The sequence below is a fragment of the Neofelis nebulosa genome, chromosome 8 (assembly GCF_028018385.1).
Source record: "Neofelis nebulosa isolate mNeoNeb1 chromosome 8, mNeoNeb1.pri, whole genome shotgun sequence".
NCBI classification, from domain to species: Eukaryota; Metazoa; Chordata; class Mammalia; order Carnivora; family Felidae; genus Neofelis; species Neofelis nebulosa.
Genome location: NC_080789.1, coordinates 19,040,616 through 19,053,997, shown reverse-complemented (window position 1 = coordinate 19,053,997; position 13,382 = coordinate 19,040,616). Strand labels below are relative to the sequence as shown.

At 51.9% G+C, this 13,382-nt stretch overlaps 2 protein-coding genes across 4 annotated transcripts in view; one reads left to right on the top strand and one right to left on the bottom strand.

Moving 5' to 3' along the window:
• The window catches only part of PAH (phenylalanine hydroxylase), a 101,145-nt gene extending 90,596 nt beyond the window's left edge, over positions 1 to 10,549 (bottom strand). For both annotated transcript variants that reach the window (XM_058741586.1, XM_058741587.1), the window contains exon 1: positions 10,436 to 10,549. The gene's annotated coding sequence lies outside the window, so the exon portion shown is untranslated. The remainder of the gene's footprint in view (positions 1 to 10,435) is intronic.
• On the top strand, positions 10,486 to 12,807 carry ASCL1 (achaete-scute family bHLH transcription factor 1). 2 transcript variants are annotated; one of them, XM_058741590.1, is made up of 2 exons: positions 10,486 to 11,292; positions 11,657 to 12,807. In XM_058741590.1, the coding sequence occupies exon 1, from the start codon at positions 10,486 to 10,488 to the stop codon at positions 11,242 to 11,244; it is 759 nt and encodes a 252-aa protein (XP_058597573.1). In that variant the 3' UTR covers positions 11,245 to 11,292; positions 11,657 to 12,807. The 2 variants fall into 2 exon arrangements, with proteins under 2 accessions (XP_058597573.1, XP_058597571.1); XM_058741588.1 differs by having other exon boundaries at positions 11,651 to 12,807.
• The last annotated feature ends 575 nt before the right edge of the window (positions 12,808 to 13,382 follow it).

The following is a 13,382-nucleotide window of genomic DNA, read 5'->3' as shown; positions in this document are numbered from 1 at the left end:
AGGTTGGAGAGACATCCAGTAGGAATAAGGATGAGAAGGAATCAAAGTGGAGAATGGAAAGCTAAGGTTTCCAAGGTGGAGCTGTTCTGGGTGCAAAGTCCAAGATGTAGCCTCAAAAGGAGTGGCCAAAGGGGAAGTGAAGTTTGCTTGAGTTTCAAAAGTCAAGGAAGCTGGGTACTGGGTGTTCCCATGGCCCTTTTATTCAGACTGAATAGTTCTGACCATTCTTCATGCCGTCATCAAAGACTATCTCTGTAATAACTTACCAAACCTCTCCACCCCCTTCAGAAGTCACCAGGGCATCCCCTTTACCCAAAGAGAGTGTATCTATGGGACTAGTGTAATTTCTTTACCAGAAGAGATTCCTTCTTCACAGCTCTGAATAATGGACTGTGTCTCATGATCTCGAATACCTCTAGAGTACTCCATTTTCAGAGTACAAAAATTTCACTCTATAACTTGTCAAAAAGGCCAATTGGAGGGCACCTGGGTGGCTCAGTCAATTGAGCACCAGAGTCCTGATTTCAGCTGAGGTCATGATCTCACAGTTCCTGAGTTTGAGCCCCACGTTGGACTCTGTGCTGACCGTGTTGGATTCTCTGTCTCCCTCTCTCTGCCCCTCCCTTGTTCTCTCTGTCTCTCTCTCTCTCTAAAAAAAATAAAAATAAACATTTTTTAAAAAGGCCAGTTGGCCCCAGATTATAACTTGATGGGTCAGGAATGAAGTTTCAGAATCTGAACGTTAACAATCACCGCGTATGTTTCTTTTTTTTTAAAGTTCATTTATTTACTTTGAGAGACAGAAAGAAAGAGAGAGAGAGAGAGAGAGAGCACAAGTGGGGGAGGAACACATATATATAGAGAGAGGATCCCAAGCAGATTCTGCAATGTCAGCACAGAGCCCATTTCAGGGCTCGAACTCACAAACGGTGAGATCATGACCTGCGCGGAAATCAAGAGTGGGACGCTTAACCTACTGAGCTACCCAGGCGCCCCTCGTGTGTTTCTAATGTGGGTATTGTGGGGACCCGATACAAGCCGCACAGAACTCTATGGTGGAAGTCAATTGTACAGAGTAGAATCAGTAGAATGGATCGAATTGCCAAGGTTTTTCACGCAGTACTCCCTGCAGATTTAGAAACAACCGGCAGGTGGCGAGCGACTCACACAACCCGCAGTGGAGGACTGTGAGTTTTCCTGGTCCCCAAATCCCTGACCAAAAACTGCTCAGGCCTATAAAGAAGAATCCTGTTTCCTAAGCAAAGCTGTTAGTGATAAGGTGAGTTACTTCCCTTTACACCAGATTCCTGATAAGCAATGGCCCACCCACGTCTTTCCCTTTCCCCACGAGCCAGCAGGTACTGGTCTGGCAGGTACTGGTATCCGTAGGTACTGGTCTACATCATGAGGTTGTGGATGAGATCATTTGCCCCCTGAAGGTTCTTTCCATAAAAAACTGGAAAAGATGTTTGTCTGCTCAAAGAAGCGAGCCATGACCACGAAAGGGTCACGTGGTGATGTCTGTATTGTCTATATAGTCAGAGCCGGAGGGGAGGTATCTTACTCAGTCCCTCATTTTGTAGATGAAAACCAGTCTAGGAAGAAGGTGAGCAATTTGCCTGAGGACACAGCACTAGAAAGTTCCAGAACCTGGAGTCTATCTCTTTGAATTCAAGTGGCTTGCTTTTGCACTGTCCTTAACACTACGGGTATGCATGTGTCTGCAGTTCACCAGTGTCTGCTCATGACTTGCCATATGGGAGAAGCTAGGGATGACCATTTGGTTGGGGAAGAGAAGCTGTTTGACTTTAGGATTCCAAGAAGAATCTCCCCTTCCTAACTAGATTGTGTATTTACCCAATGGGGGTAGGCTGGCGGATGAGGGAGGGTGAGAGTCTAGACTAATGGAACTTGAGTCAGAGGGCTCGCCATTGTTTTCCCACCTTGACTTTTTAATAGACCTCCTTTTCTTACACACCTCCTTTTCTGCCTGCTAAACTACAAGCTTAGTGAAGACAATGCTTTGTCTTAGTTACCTCTAACTATGTTCTATAGTTAGTTGATGCATCAATGAGCATATCGACCCTGATCACTTTGGGATCAAAGTGGCATTTTCTAACACCTTAGATGAATAGCATATTCCTCCTGTTATGTACTCAGTATGCTCACACTTATTTAGCAAATGCATATAGTGTTCACTCTGTGCCAAGCACTGTTCTCAGAATGTTACAAATATTAACTCATTTCATTTCGTTTCTGTTGCTGTTTCTCTAAGGTTCCCTGTCAATAAATATCCATGTGTCAGAAATCACCCTCTTCCTCTCCCTCCTCCTCCCCCCCAAAAGACCCTGCAATACTGGGCATAGGGGAAAGTGTTGGGGGGAAAGGAAAGAGTTAAGTGGCCCACCTGGGGGCTCAGTTTCCCAAATAGACTCCGGGACCCTGGCGGTGGCCTCCTTCCTCACCTCAAGTGAGCAAACGCCCTTGGCCCTTGGGGCAGCCGGCCAGGTCTGCACCGAGGTGGAGACGGCTCACAGCCGCCTGGCTGATTTATAGGCCAGCGCATTCCCGGGCCGCGCCGCAAGGAGTCGGGCTGAGCTCGGACTTTGGGAGGTGATGATGGACACAGGACACGTGGCCACACAATGGGGACACACGACTGACCTCAGTCACTTCGGCAAACTGCCCCTGCTTTCGGAGAGCGGCAGGAAAGCTTCAGGAGCTCCGGAACCCTGGGCGCCTGCGTCCTTCGCCCCAGCCCGTAGCTCGTGTCACCCTGTTGAGAGCAGAGAGCACCCAAGGGCGCTCATCCCCACCCCCCCCCCCCCCTCCAGAGCTCTGAGAGGCCCCTCACCCTGAGCTGTAAAGCCTTTCCTGGAGCACGGGAGCCTTGATGCGGTGCACACTGTGTGAAGACAGGCACAAGGACCATTTCCTCTTGGGGCTGATTCTGGCCAGGACGTGCTGGGAACGAACTTTCCCCGCGTGTCAGATGCCGGCACCCAGGGACTAGGTGACGCCTCCTCGCGGCCGGGCAGGGCGAAAGACAGAGGAAAGGCCAAAAGAGGGTGGAGAGGGTGTTGTGGGAGGTGGGGGGGAGGGGGGGAGGGATAGGAGGAGAGGCAACCGAGAGGAAGGGGGGGATGGGAGTGGAGGCCGTATGAATTTGAGAAGGAGCGATCAAGTTGGGAAAAAAATAGCAAGGCTTTTTTTTTTTTTCTTCCCTCCTTATATGCAAACTGTCACTTCGGGTTAGCGTGAGCCCTTATCTGGCTCATTAGCATGAGCTGTGAAGAACGCGCTTAAACCCTCTAATTATTTATTATGCCGTCACGGAGCAGGTCGCAACCCCGGGGCGCCCTTGCGGGGACCCGCAGAGGCGGACACTGCGCGCCGCTGGGGCGCAGCGCCCAGTGCGACTCCAAGCTACCAGGGTGAGATCCTCCTTGCACGGAGCCCCGCGGGGAGCTGTTCCTCAGGGCAACGCGGCAGAATTATTGGGGCCTACCAGAAAGCCCCCCCCCTCCCCCCCGCATCCTTCCCAGTGACGTGGTGCAGCCCTCACCTCTCGAGTCTATACTTGCGCCCGGTCCTCTGAATTAGCAAATCTAAAGACCGAAGTTGGTGGGAAGGAAAAAGGATTTTTGCAAAAGAACAAGGAGCTGGAGCTTGGGTTGGGTGGTATGTTGGGTGCACCGCCCAGAAGGACCCTGGGGAGAACCCGAAGGTTGGGGGAGCCCTCTTCCCCCTCTCCCCCACCGCTACCCCCGCCGCGTTCCGAGAGAGTTGGTAAATTGGGGGGAAAGGCGCCCGGCTGCAAGCCGGCCACTCATGTCCAGGGCTCTATTCAGAAAACAGTTTCAAAATAAGTTAACCTCGGTAGGGTGCCCCCCATCTCCCCTTCTAATTGTCCCCCCCTCCCCCTCCCGCCCTCCATTCGAGTCTGTTTTATGTTCCTCTGCGTTGTGCCAACTATTTTATCTTTATTCCTTCTCTTTCTCTTTAGCCATTCATTCCTTTTTTTGTGTATGTGGCTTCCCTGGCTGATGTGCGGCTCGTTACCACCCACTGCACGCTCGCTCCTGTAGCTGAGGTGTTTCTATACAAACTCAAGCGTCCAGTTGTCATATTAATTATTACACTGAGTAATGACTGAAATGGTCAAAATAAGGGTAGACTCGAGAGCTCTTTTTCTTGCTGCTCAAAGATTCAGCAAAGAAGCCGTGCAACAAAGCAATAATTGGTCCCCAGAAACACTCCGACAAGGCATGGAATATAGGTTTCATAGAACCCAGCGATTGTGAAGGGGGGAAAGCTCTGAATGGACCCCACGCTTCTTTTCTAAACTCTCTTGCTGAGCAAAAAATGGACCTCTGTTTGAATACTGCCCTGATCCTTGAATACTATACCCAGCAGAGAAAAAAATGCACCATTTATTGTAAGTTTTTTTTTTTTCTTCTGCAGCTATTCATGGGGTCTCTGTGAAGAATCAGCTGGTTTTGTTTACCGTGAAAGACCTTTACTTTATTTTCATTCTTGGAGGAGGTGGGGTGGGGGGGAGGGACAGAGAGCCATGTGCCTAGACGGGGAAGAGCTGGCCTACTGTAACAAAATAGAGTGTAACAAATCCTACAAAAGTTTAGAATGTATTGATTCTTTGGAGAGCTATATAGATTAACGACTTTCTTTATGCTTATCCCAGGAAGGTATTTAATCATAATGTAAATGGGGCTTTAGAAAAAATAAAGACTTAGCAGCGTTAGTTCTCCTATTTGGAGAACTTCAAAAGGACTTGTGAGAGTGGCTGCAAATTACTCCCTCACCCCGCCCGAAACCCCCCCTCCCTAACCAAAAAGCCACAATAAAATAATAGTTTGTGCTTTTATTGTTTTGTTTTTTTTTTTCCAGCTTTTCTTTTTCTCCTTTTTAAGGCGTATTGAAAAAGCAAATAGATTTGTTTGAAGCCTGGATTCCTTAATGCAGGTGCAGGCCTGGCTGCTGTGACCAAGAAGCCAAGCCAAATCTGTGGTTCACGCTATTCTGCCTCACACACCCACCCCCCCCCCCCCACCACCACCACCCCGCTTCCCCAGGCCATCCCAGGCCGGTCAGACCTAACTCGGGGCTGGGCAGCAACAGTTTCTGAAGTTACCTTGGGAAGGGTGAGCTTGGAGACAACAGATTAAGCACTAATAAACTTTTCATTTTTCCTGGATAGGACAGTGTCGAGTACAGGCCATGAATACTCTGTATACCCACTTTTCCTGAAGCATCTGTGACTTCTGGGACTTAGCACTCACTGAAATTGAGGTTTATGCTAAAACTATTGTCTCCAAATCAAGAATCAAGGCCTGTGTTCATCTTTGTACTTAAATGTAATTTTGTTAAGTGATCTGTTCAGTGGAAGATCTAGTTTTACTTTTAATGTTAACTCTCTTCCCCCCAAACAAAAAGGATGGATGGAACCTTTTAAAAGACATAAGGCATATCTCCTTTCCATGGAGAGAAGGTGCACAGTTCTGGAGCTTGAGGAGAGTGTGTGAGCAAAGGCAGCACTGGTCTGGCCTTTAACTGTGAGTGGAAATTACGGTAACAGACTTGGGGTACCAGGGCCTCAGGCCTCTGGGCCAGCAGATCCTCCTGTATCACCAGGAAAGCCGGCTCCCCATGTAGATACCAGTGCTGAAGGCAGACCGGGATTAAACTAAAGTATGGTCCAGTTCCAGGATTCCCTAACATAGAAGAGGGGCCTGCAATGCTAGAACAGAACGGCTTTCATTGTTTTGCAGGAGAAAGAGAAACCTTCCCATTTTTCTGGGATGTCTATATTCTGGGTAATACACACCAAAGGCGGTCAATGTCCTGCCACCCCATTACAAGAATGGCAATCCCTGATATGTGTGGAGGGATTTACAAAGTGAATTCACAAACATCAGATTTAATTCTCCTGACAGCCTTGACAGATGAGCAAAGAAAGTGTCACTACTCCATTTATGGATGAAGGTATTAAACACTCCTTTTGTGAGTTTTCTTCTCCCTCCGCATCTAGATAAATGGCATTTTGAGTGTCCTAGTCAAGTAAAGCCCAGGGGACTTGCTCAGAGGCAGGCCCCCTGGTTGCCAAGAGAGCCACAGAAAGCTAGAGGTCAGGGCCAGTGGTTCTGCTAAAGCCCCTACATGCGCAAGCCGTGAAGCTTGTCCGTATCTGACCTCACTTGCTTCTGTTTTACGTTAAAATGTTGGGTTCAGTGCCACCTTGATTTTTGAGCATCACCCCATTCCTCTAAAATGACAGGAATTACCCATTTCCAGATGCTGGGACAGTGGGACAGGGTGGTGATGAAGATCCGATGGCTGGACAATGGCTACAGCGATTATCACAGCGTGGTACCAGGAAGCATCCTCCCACAATCCCTTTCCTGGATGGGCTGTGTGAGCAGTGACTTCCTCATAGTTTTAGAAAGGCTATTCTCATTAATCCCTTCCTATTTACCCCTGGCCCAGAGCGCTCCACATACATCTGGTTGAAACCTCACAACTCTTGGACGTAGGTACCATAACTCCGAGTATGGGGCAGGTGAGGACTATATCAAGTCCTAGCTATGAGGACTAGAACAGAGGCTATTTGCTCAAAGTCATAGCTGTTAAGCAATAGAGCCTGGATACCAAATCAAATCCATTTGTTCTATCTGCCAGTGCAAAGTCTAGGTTCCCTGGGCCTCAGAGAGTATATGGCAGTTCTCTCAGGGGTGTGTGTGTGTGTATGTGTGTGTGTGTGTGCAGGGGTGGGTCCTAATCTAGGTCACAGGGTCAGAAGCAGGATTCCAATGGCCTTTTAAGCCTCGGTGTTTGTTTCAAACTGATGAAACAACCAGAAGGGCAATTTCCGTGGCAAACTCTTGCTGGTGGTGCACAATCCCCAAAGACAGAGGCCAAGCCCCTCGAAAGGGAAGCTAGCCCACTCAACCTTGCGGTCGGAGAAGATGGAGAGGACACTGCCGGGCTGGGAAGGGTGGGTGGCAGGAGGAGCCTGCTTTGCGCTCACTCAAGTAGGCAGAAGGGAACGCCTGGGTTTTTGGAGATTTTGCAAAGCCGGTAAGGACTCAGGCTGAGGATGCGGGAGTGGGGCGGGTTGAGAATGGGAGCTGGCTCTGGGCTGGAGCGGGGAGAAAAGGGACAAACGTTCCGGTGGCTTTGGCCGGAAGGATCCCAGCGCCCGCTGTCTTTTCTCCTGGGCGGAGGCCAACACGCAGGACCACTACAATGCATGGCTTCACTAGTCGGAGTATTCGGGAGCCCATGTGATGGAGTGGGGGGGGGGGGGCTGGGGGTTGGACTTAGGCTGTGGCCTTGAAGTCTCTGACAATTAGGATCTCCGCGCACGAGTGAAGTCCGCACCCGAAAAAGAAACCGAGGACGCGCTCGGGCTATTGGCAACTTTTCCGCACCCCTAGACACACCACTGGAAATGGGCTGGTGGTCGCCGCTCTTGCACTGATGGAGAAACTGAGGGCCGTAGAGAAAGAGGAGCTTGTTCTAGGTTAAAACGCAGAAACAGTGCTAGAGCCAGGACCACAGGCTTTGTCAAATGAGGAGTGATAGAGTCTGAATTGGAAGGGCGCTTGAATCAGCCTGCGAAAGAAAACGCACTTGGATGGGTCCGTGTTGGCGACTCCGCTCATTTTGCTCAAGAGGAGTGAATGGGGCACAGGCGGCTTTTCGTGGACGCCTCCTAGCGGCCTGCACCCGGGGCTCACCGCCGGGGCGTGTGGGTGGGGAGACACGCCTGAATAACCGCTATTTCCTCAGGTGGTCTACCAGGGGCTTCTTCGGGTACCAAATTGGTGATGTGGCTGTTTTAGGCCTCACAGCCTCCTATACTTCCCAGAAATGAAGACAAAAGTTATCTTGGAGTCCTCTCAACTCCTTTCCCGGGGTGGGGGGCGGGGGTTGGGGGTGAGGGGAGAGGACAGAAGTGTATATGCCACGGAGTCCATCAGTCCTGTGGGGTCGACAAGCCACAGGTTACTGTGAGGAAGGAGGCTGGGTGGGGAAAGAGGGTTACAGAACTGGTCTCTGTTGGCACGGTTAGGTCCCGTGCTTCCCAAACCCACACGTTTTCAAAGAGGAAACTGAGGCAGAGAAGACAGGTGCTTCATCTCGGAGCCATTCGTCCTCACTGCCCATCACCGCCACCGCTACTGTTCTGGCAACCCTGGAAGCTAGGCACACAAACCAAAGGTGGCTCCTTGGGTCACCCCCATAGATCCTTTAGAAAGACCCATCTCCCCAAAGGGAAGTCCAATGAGAAGCAATTATTTGGGTAATTCTCCACAATCGTCCCTGCTTGCAGGTCTCCGATCAAAACTGTCTATTTCTACTGCACAGATCAGCCGGACGATTCCCTCTTCTTCTGTCTACGACGCGACCTGAGACGTGCCCCCAGCCTCCTTCCCCCGCCTCCAGCAGAGCGGTGCAGAGATGGGAGCGGCGGCTGGGTCCGCATTCTCCAAAGGGCCGCTTCCCAAGGCGCCCCGAAGCTGGACCCGGCTCCGGCCGGAGAGCGCCAGGGCCGAGGCCCAGGAAGGGCGCCTGGGTGGGCGCAGTCCCAGCGGCCGAGCGACGGCTGCAAGCGACTCCCCCTCCCTCGCGGCGCCAGCACGCGGCCCCGCCGGGCTCCGCTCCCAGTCGCCTGCCACCGGCCCGCCGGGCACACGCCTGGGGCGGGATGGAGGCTGCGCCAAGGCAGCCGAGGTAACTGCGGCGGTGCCCAACGACCAGAGAAACTCCTCTGGCCCCTCAACCTCCACCCCCAACTCTTTTCTCAGACCCACTTTGGGAAACCCCAGAGCGCCCCGCTCTTTATGCATCCCCCAGCCGGTCCGGAAATCATCCTCTGGGATAAAGCCACTGAGGTCATCCTGGGGGGCATCGCGGCCAAACACCTACGTATAGTTCTGATCCCAACCAACCCTCAAGGAGATCACCTCCCGTCTTTATCGGCCCCCTCCACAGTTGTTCAGTCGTGAGGAGCATATCCTAGTTTTTATACCTGTATGGGACATTAGAGACCATCCAATCCAAACTTCTGTTGCTACAGACGAGGAAACTGAGGCTCGGAGCGGATTCCACTCACCAAGGGCCACAGAGCTAGCGAGAGGATGCTTTGGGACTAGAACCCAGCCTTAACGGTACTTTTATTTACTTTCGCAGTCCAATAATTCCCACGGAGTTCTCCCCATCTTTCTAACCTTCGATCCCAAATTTGCTTCAGCTCCCAAGAAAGGCGAAGACCCCCCCCCCCGCAAGAGAATGACAGTAGGTAGAAGAAAGCAGGAAAAATGGAGCCCCAGTCTCGTCAACCCGCACACCGCCTCGTGGCACTTTTTCTGCTCAAAGCCTTCCCTGAGCTTTGCTCCAAGTTCTCAGGAGAATCCCGAGGCACTTCACCCCAAACCTTTCCACCCATACACCCCCAATTCCCAGGGCCATTCGCCCGTCCAGACACGCCGGCCCCCCCTTTCTAGAGCCACCCCCGGCTGCAGCCCGCCCTAAGCGCGCCGCCTGTTTATTCAGCCGGGAGTCCGGCACGCGCCAGGCGCACGCACTGCAACAACAAACCCGGCTGAATGGAGAGTTTGCAAGGAGCCGGCGCAGGGACCGGGCGGGGGGAGGGGAGAGGAGGAGGGAGAGTTTAGGGAGTGGGTGGGAGGAGGAGGGAGGAGGAGGGGGGAGTGGGGGCTGCAGCCGCTCGCTACAGCAGCGGGGAGTGGGGGGCGAGGCGGGGCCAGCGCTGCGCGTGGGGCTGGGTGTCCCATTGAAAAGGCGGCCGCACTCCGGCCGCCCAGCACTCTCTCACTTCTGGCCAGGGAACGTGGAAGGCGCACCGACAGGGCACCGGCCAGGGAGGGCGAGGGCAAGAAGGAAATAAGAAAGAAAGGGAGTTAACAAAATTTAAAAAAACAAAACAAAACAAAAACAGCCTGAGCCACGGCTGGAGAGACCGAGACCCCGGCGCAAGCGAGCGCAGCCCTAGGGGGCGAGGAACGGGAGACTCAGCAGAGCGTGCTCACCACTGACTTTTGCTCCTTCTGCCTTTAAAACAAAACAAAACAAAACAAAACAAAAACAACAACAAAAAAAACAAGAAGGCGCGAGCGGCAGGCTCACACGCGAGCGCCACGCGAGGCTCCAGAAGCCAACCCGCGAAGGGAGGAGGGGAGGGAGGAGGAGGAGGAGTGGAGGGAGGAGGAAAAGCGTTTGCACCTTCGCTGCTCCCACCCAAAGAAGTCTCCCTGGGATTTTGTTTGGGTTTTTTTTGTTGTTGTTGTTTTGTTTTTTTAACTTCCCTCCGGGCTGCCTCTTCATCTCTCCCCTTCTTTCCCTCTCTGTTCGTGCACCCAAGTCCTGTCTGTGTCCCCTCGCGCGCCCGCACCTCGCGTCCCCGCTTGCTCCCCTTCGGCGACTCTTTGGCGGCCGCTGCGCATGGAGAGCTCTGCCAAGATGGAGAGCGGCAGCGCCGGCCAGCAGCCGCAGCCGCAGCCGCAGCCGCAGCCGCAGCCGCAGCCGCAGCCGCAGCCGCAGCCGCAGCAGCCCTTCCTGCCGCCCGCAGCCTGCTTCTTTGCCACGGCCGCGGCGGCGGCGGCGGCGGCAGCGGCGGCGGCGGCGCAGAGCGCACAGCAGCAGCAACAGCAGCAGCAGCAGCAGCAGCAGCAGCAGGCGCCGCAGCTGAGCCCGGCGGCCGACGGCCAGCCCTCAGGGGGCGGTCACAAGTCAGCGTCCAAGCAAGTCAAGCGACAGCGCTCGTCCTCGCCCGAACTGATGCGCTGCAAACGCCGGCTCAACTTCAGCGGCTTCGGCTACAGCCTGCCGCAGCAGCAGCCGGCCGCCGTGGCGCGCCGCAACGAGCGCGAGCGCAACCGCGTCAAACTGGTCAACCTGGGCTTTGCCACGCTCCGGGAGCACGTCCCCAACGGCGCGGCCAACAAGAAGATGAGCAAGGTGGAGACGCTGCGCTCCGCGGTCGAGTACATCCGCGCGCTACAGCAGCTGCTGGACGAACACGATGCGGTGAGCGCCGCCTTCCAGGCTGGCGTCCTGTCGCCCACCATCTCCCCCAACTACTCCAACGACATGAACTCCATGGCCGGCTCGCCGGTCTCCTCCTACTCGTCCGACGAGGGCTCTTACGACCCACTCAGCCCCGAGGAGCAAGAGCTGCTCGACTTCACCAACTGGTTCTGAGGGGCTCGGCCTTGTCCTGGCCCCGGTGCGAGTGGACTTTGGAAGCAGGTGGGTTGCATTTGGGAGTGAACGGTGTGATATTCTTACCTTCATTCTTTTTCCTCCGTCTTAGTGTCTGTAGGAGGGGGACTGTCTCCACGGAGATGGGGGGGAGGGGGTTGATTTAAAGAATTTGTAAATTAATTTAAAGTTTGTCGGTTTCAAACCCTGGTTTGTTAGTTTCAGTATTGGCCTCTAAGAGTGGCTGGGGGGGGGGATAAGGGGGGGGGCGTTTTGCGAACGATGGAGAACCGAGTACTAGGACCTGTCAAAAGAGGTGTTGCACCTGACAGATCCTCCCTCAAACCTCCACTTTCCTCCACTGCCAGCCTCCAAGTTCATACTAACCTCTCCCCTTCTTCTCAAGTTATAGGGTCACCGCACAACCTACATCTTTAGTGCTTTCTTGTCAGCGATGTTGGAAGGGAGGAAAAAAAAAAAAGAAAAAAGAAGAGAAGAAGGAAAGAAAAAAATAAATTCAGGCAACCAACCGCAAGACCAACTAAGCAGCGCATGCCTGAGAAGCAAGGCTCTCTCGAAACAGGGATGCGCTCAGAACTCTATCTTTGCACTCCCAATTCTTTACGGAGATATGAAGGGTGACTAGGACCTGAGTCAAAGTGCAGAATGCAGCTTGCGTGCAAAAGCAGTGGGCTTCTGGCGGAAGGGAGCAGCACAGCCCTAGAGAAAACTCCCACCCACCAGTAACAGGCAGAACTGAAAGCACTTGCTAGGGTGCCCTCACCTCCCCGCCCTCTCTGAAAGTGCAGTTCTAAGCCCTGTAGAAATGGGTTGGTGTCTTTCTTCTCATTATCCCCATCCCAATATGCTGTGGACATTTGTCTGCAGTGAAATTATGCTATACTCAGTCCTTTGAAACCCAGATCCTCCCCGGGGGGGGGGGGGCTCCCCAAACCCCATTTCCTCACACCATCTTTTCTACCATTTTCATCATAGAATGCTTCCAATCTTTTGTGAATTTTTTTATTATAAGAAAAATCTATTTGTATCTATCCTAACCAGTTTGGGGATATATTAAGATATTTTTGTACATAAGAGAGAAAGAGAGAAAAAATTTATAGAGTTTTGTACAAATGGTTTAAAATGTGTATATCTTGATACTTTAACATGTAATGCTATTACCTCTGCCTATCTTAGATGTGTAGTTCACCTTACAACTGCCATTTTCCCCACGTGGTTTTGTAAAGAACTCTCCTCACAGGTGAGATCAAGAGGCCACCAGATGTCCTTCAGCACCAATGTGTCTTACTTTATAGAAACTTTGTTAATGTATTAATGATGTTATTAAATACTGTTCAAGAAGAACAAAGTTTATGCAGCTACTGTCCAAACGTAAAGTGGCAGCCAGTTGGTTTTGATAGGTTGCCTTTTGGGAAATTTCTATCACTGCCTTTTTTTTTTCCTTACTGTTTTATTACAGACTTACAAGAAACGTGTATAACCCTGTTTTATACAAACTAGTTTCGTAATAAAACTTTTTTCTTTTTTTACAAATGAAAATAATCAGCCTCCTCCACGTCTTCCTTGACTCCACGGTCCCTGTACAAGTTATTTTTGAAATGCCAAAGGGGAGGAGTGGGTGGGGGAGAAGAGGGTGGTATACAGCATGCTAAGTGGCAGAATTGACAAAGATAAGTGCTATAACCAGTCCTACCCAAGGTGACTCTATGACAAACGCAGAGGGAAAAGATAGGTAAGTAAAGACAACTTTCTTCCACTTTTATGCTGCAAACGTGCAAGCGTGCACACACACACACACACATACACACACACACACACACACACACACACACACACACACACCTAGAGAACAGGTGGTGAGTAATGACTGCAATGTCTTTTGATGAAATGATTGTATATTTAAAAAATCTCCCAGAAAAATGAACTGGAAGGAGAGGATCCTCACCTTCACTTTCTAACCCTTAGCCCCATTTGGAGAGTTTCTCATTGTGAAACCATGGAAAAGCTGGATGAGATAATGGATATTAGGGGTGGGCGTAAAGCTGCTGTTACTGGAGCTTGTGCAGGGCAGGGGTGGGGGGGAGGCAGTCTTTGCTGTGCTCCCAGTGGTGGATGTG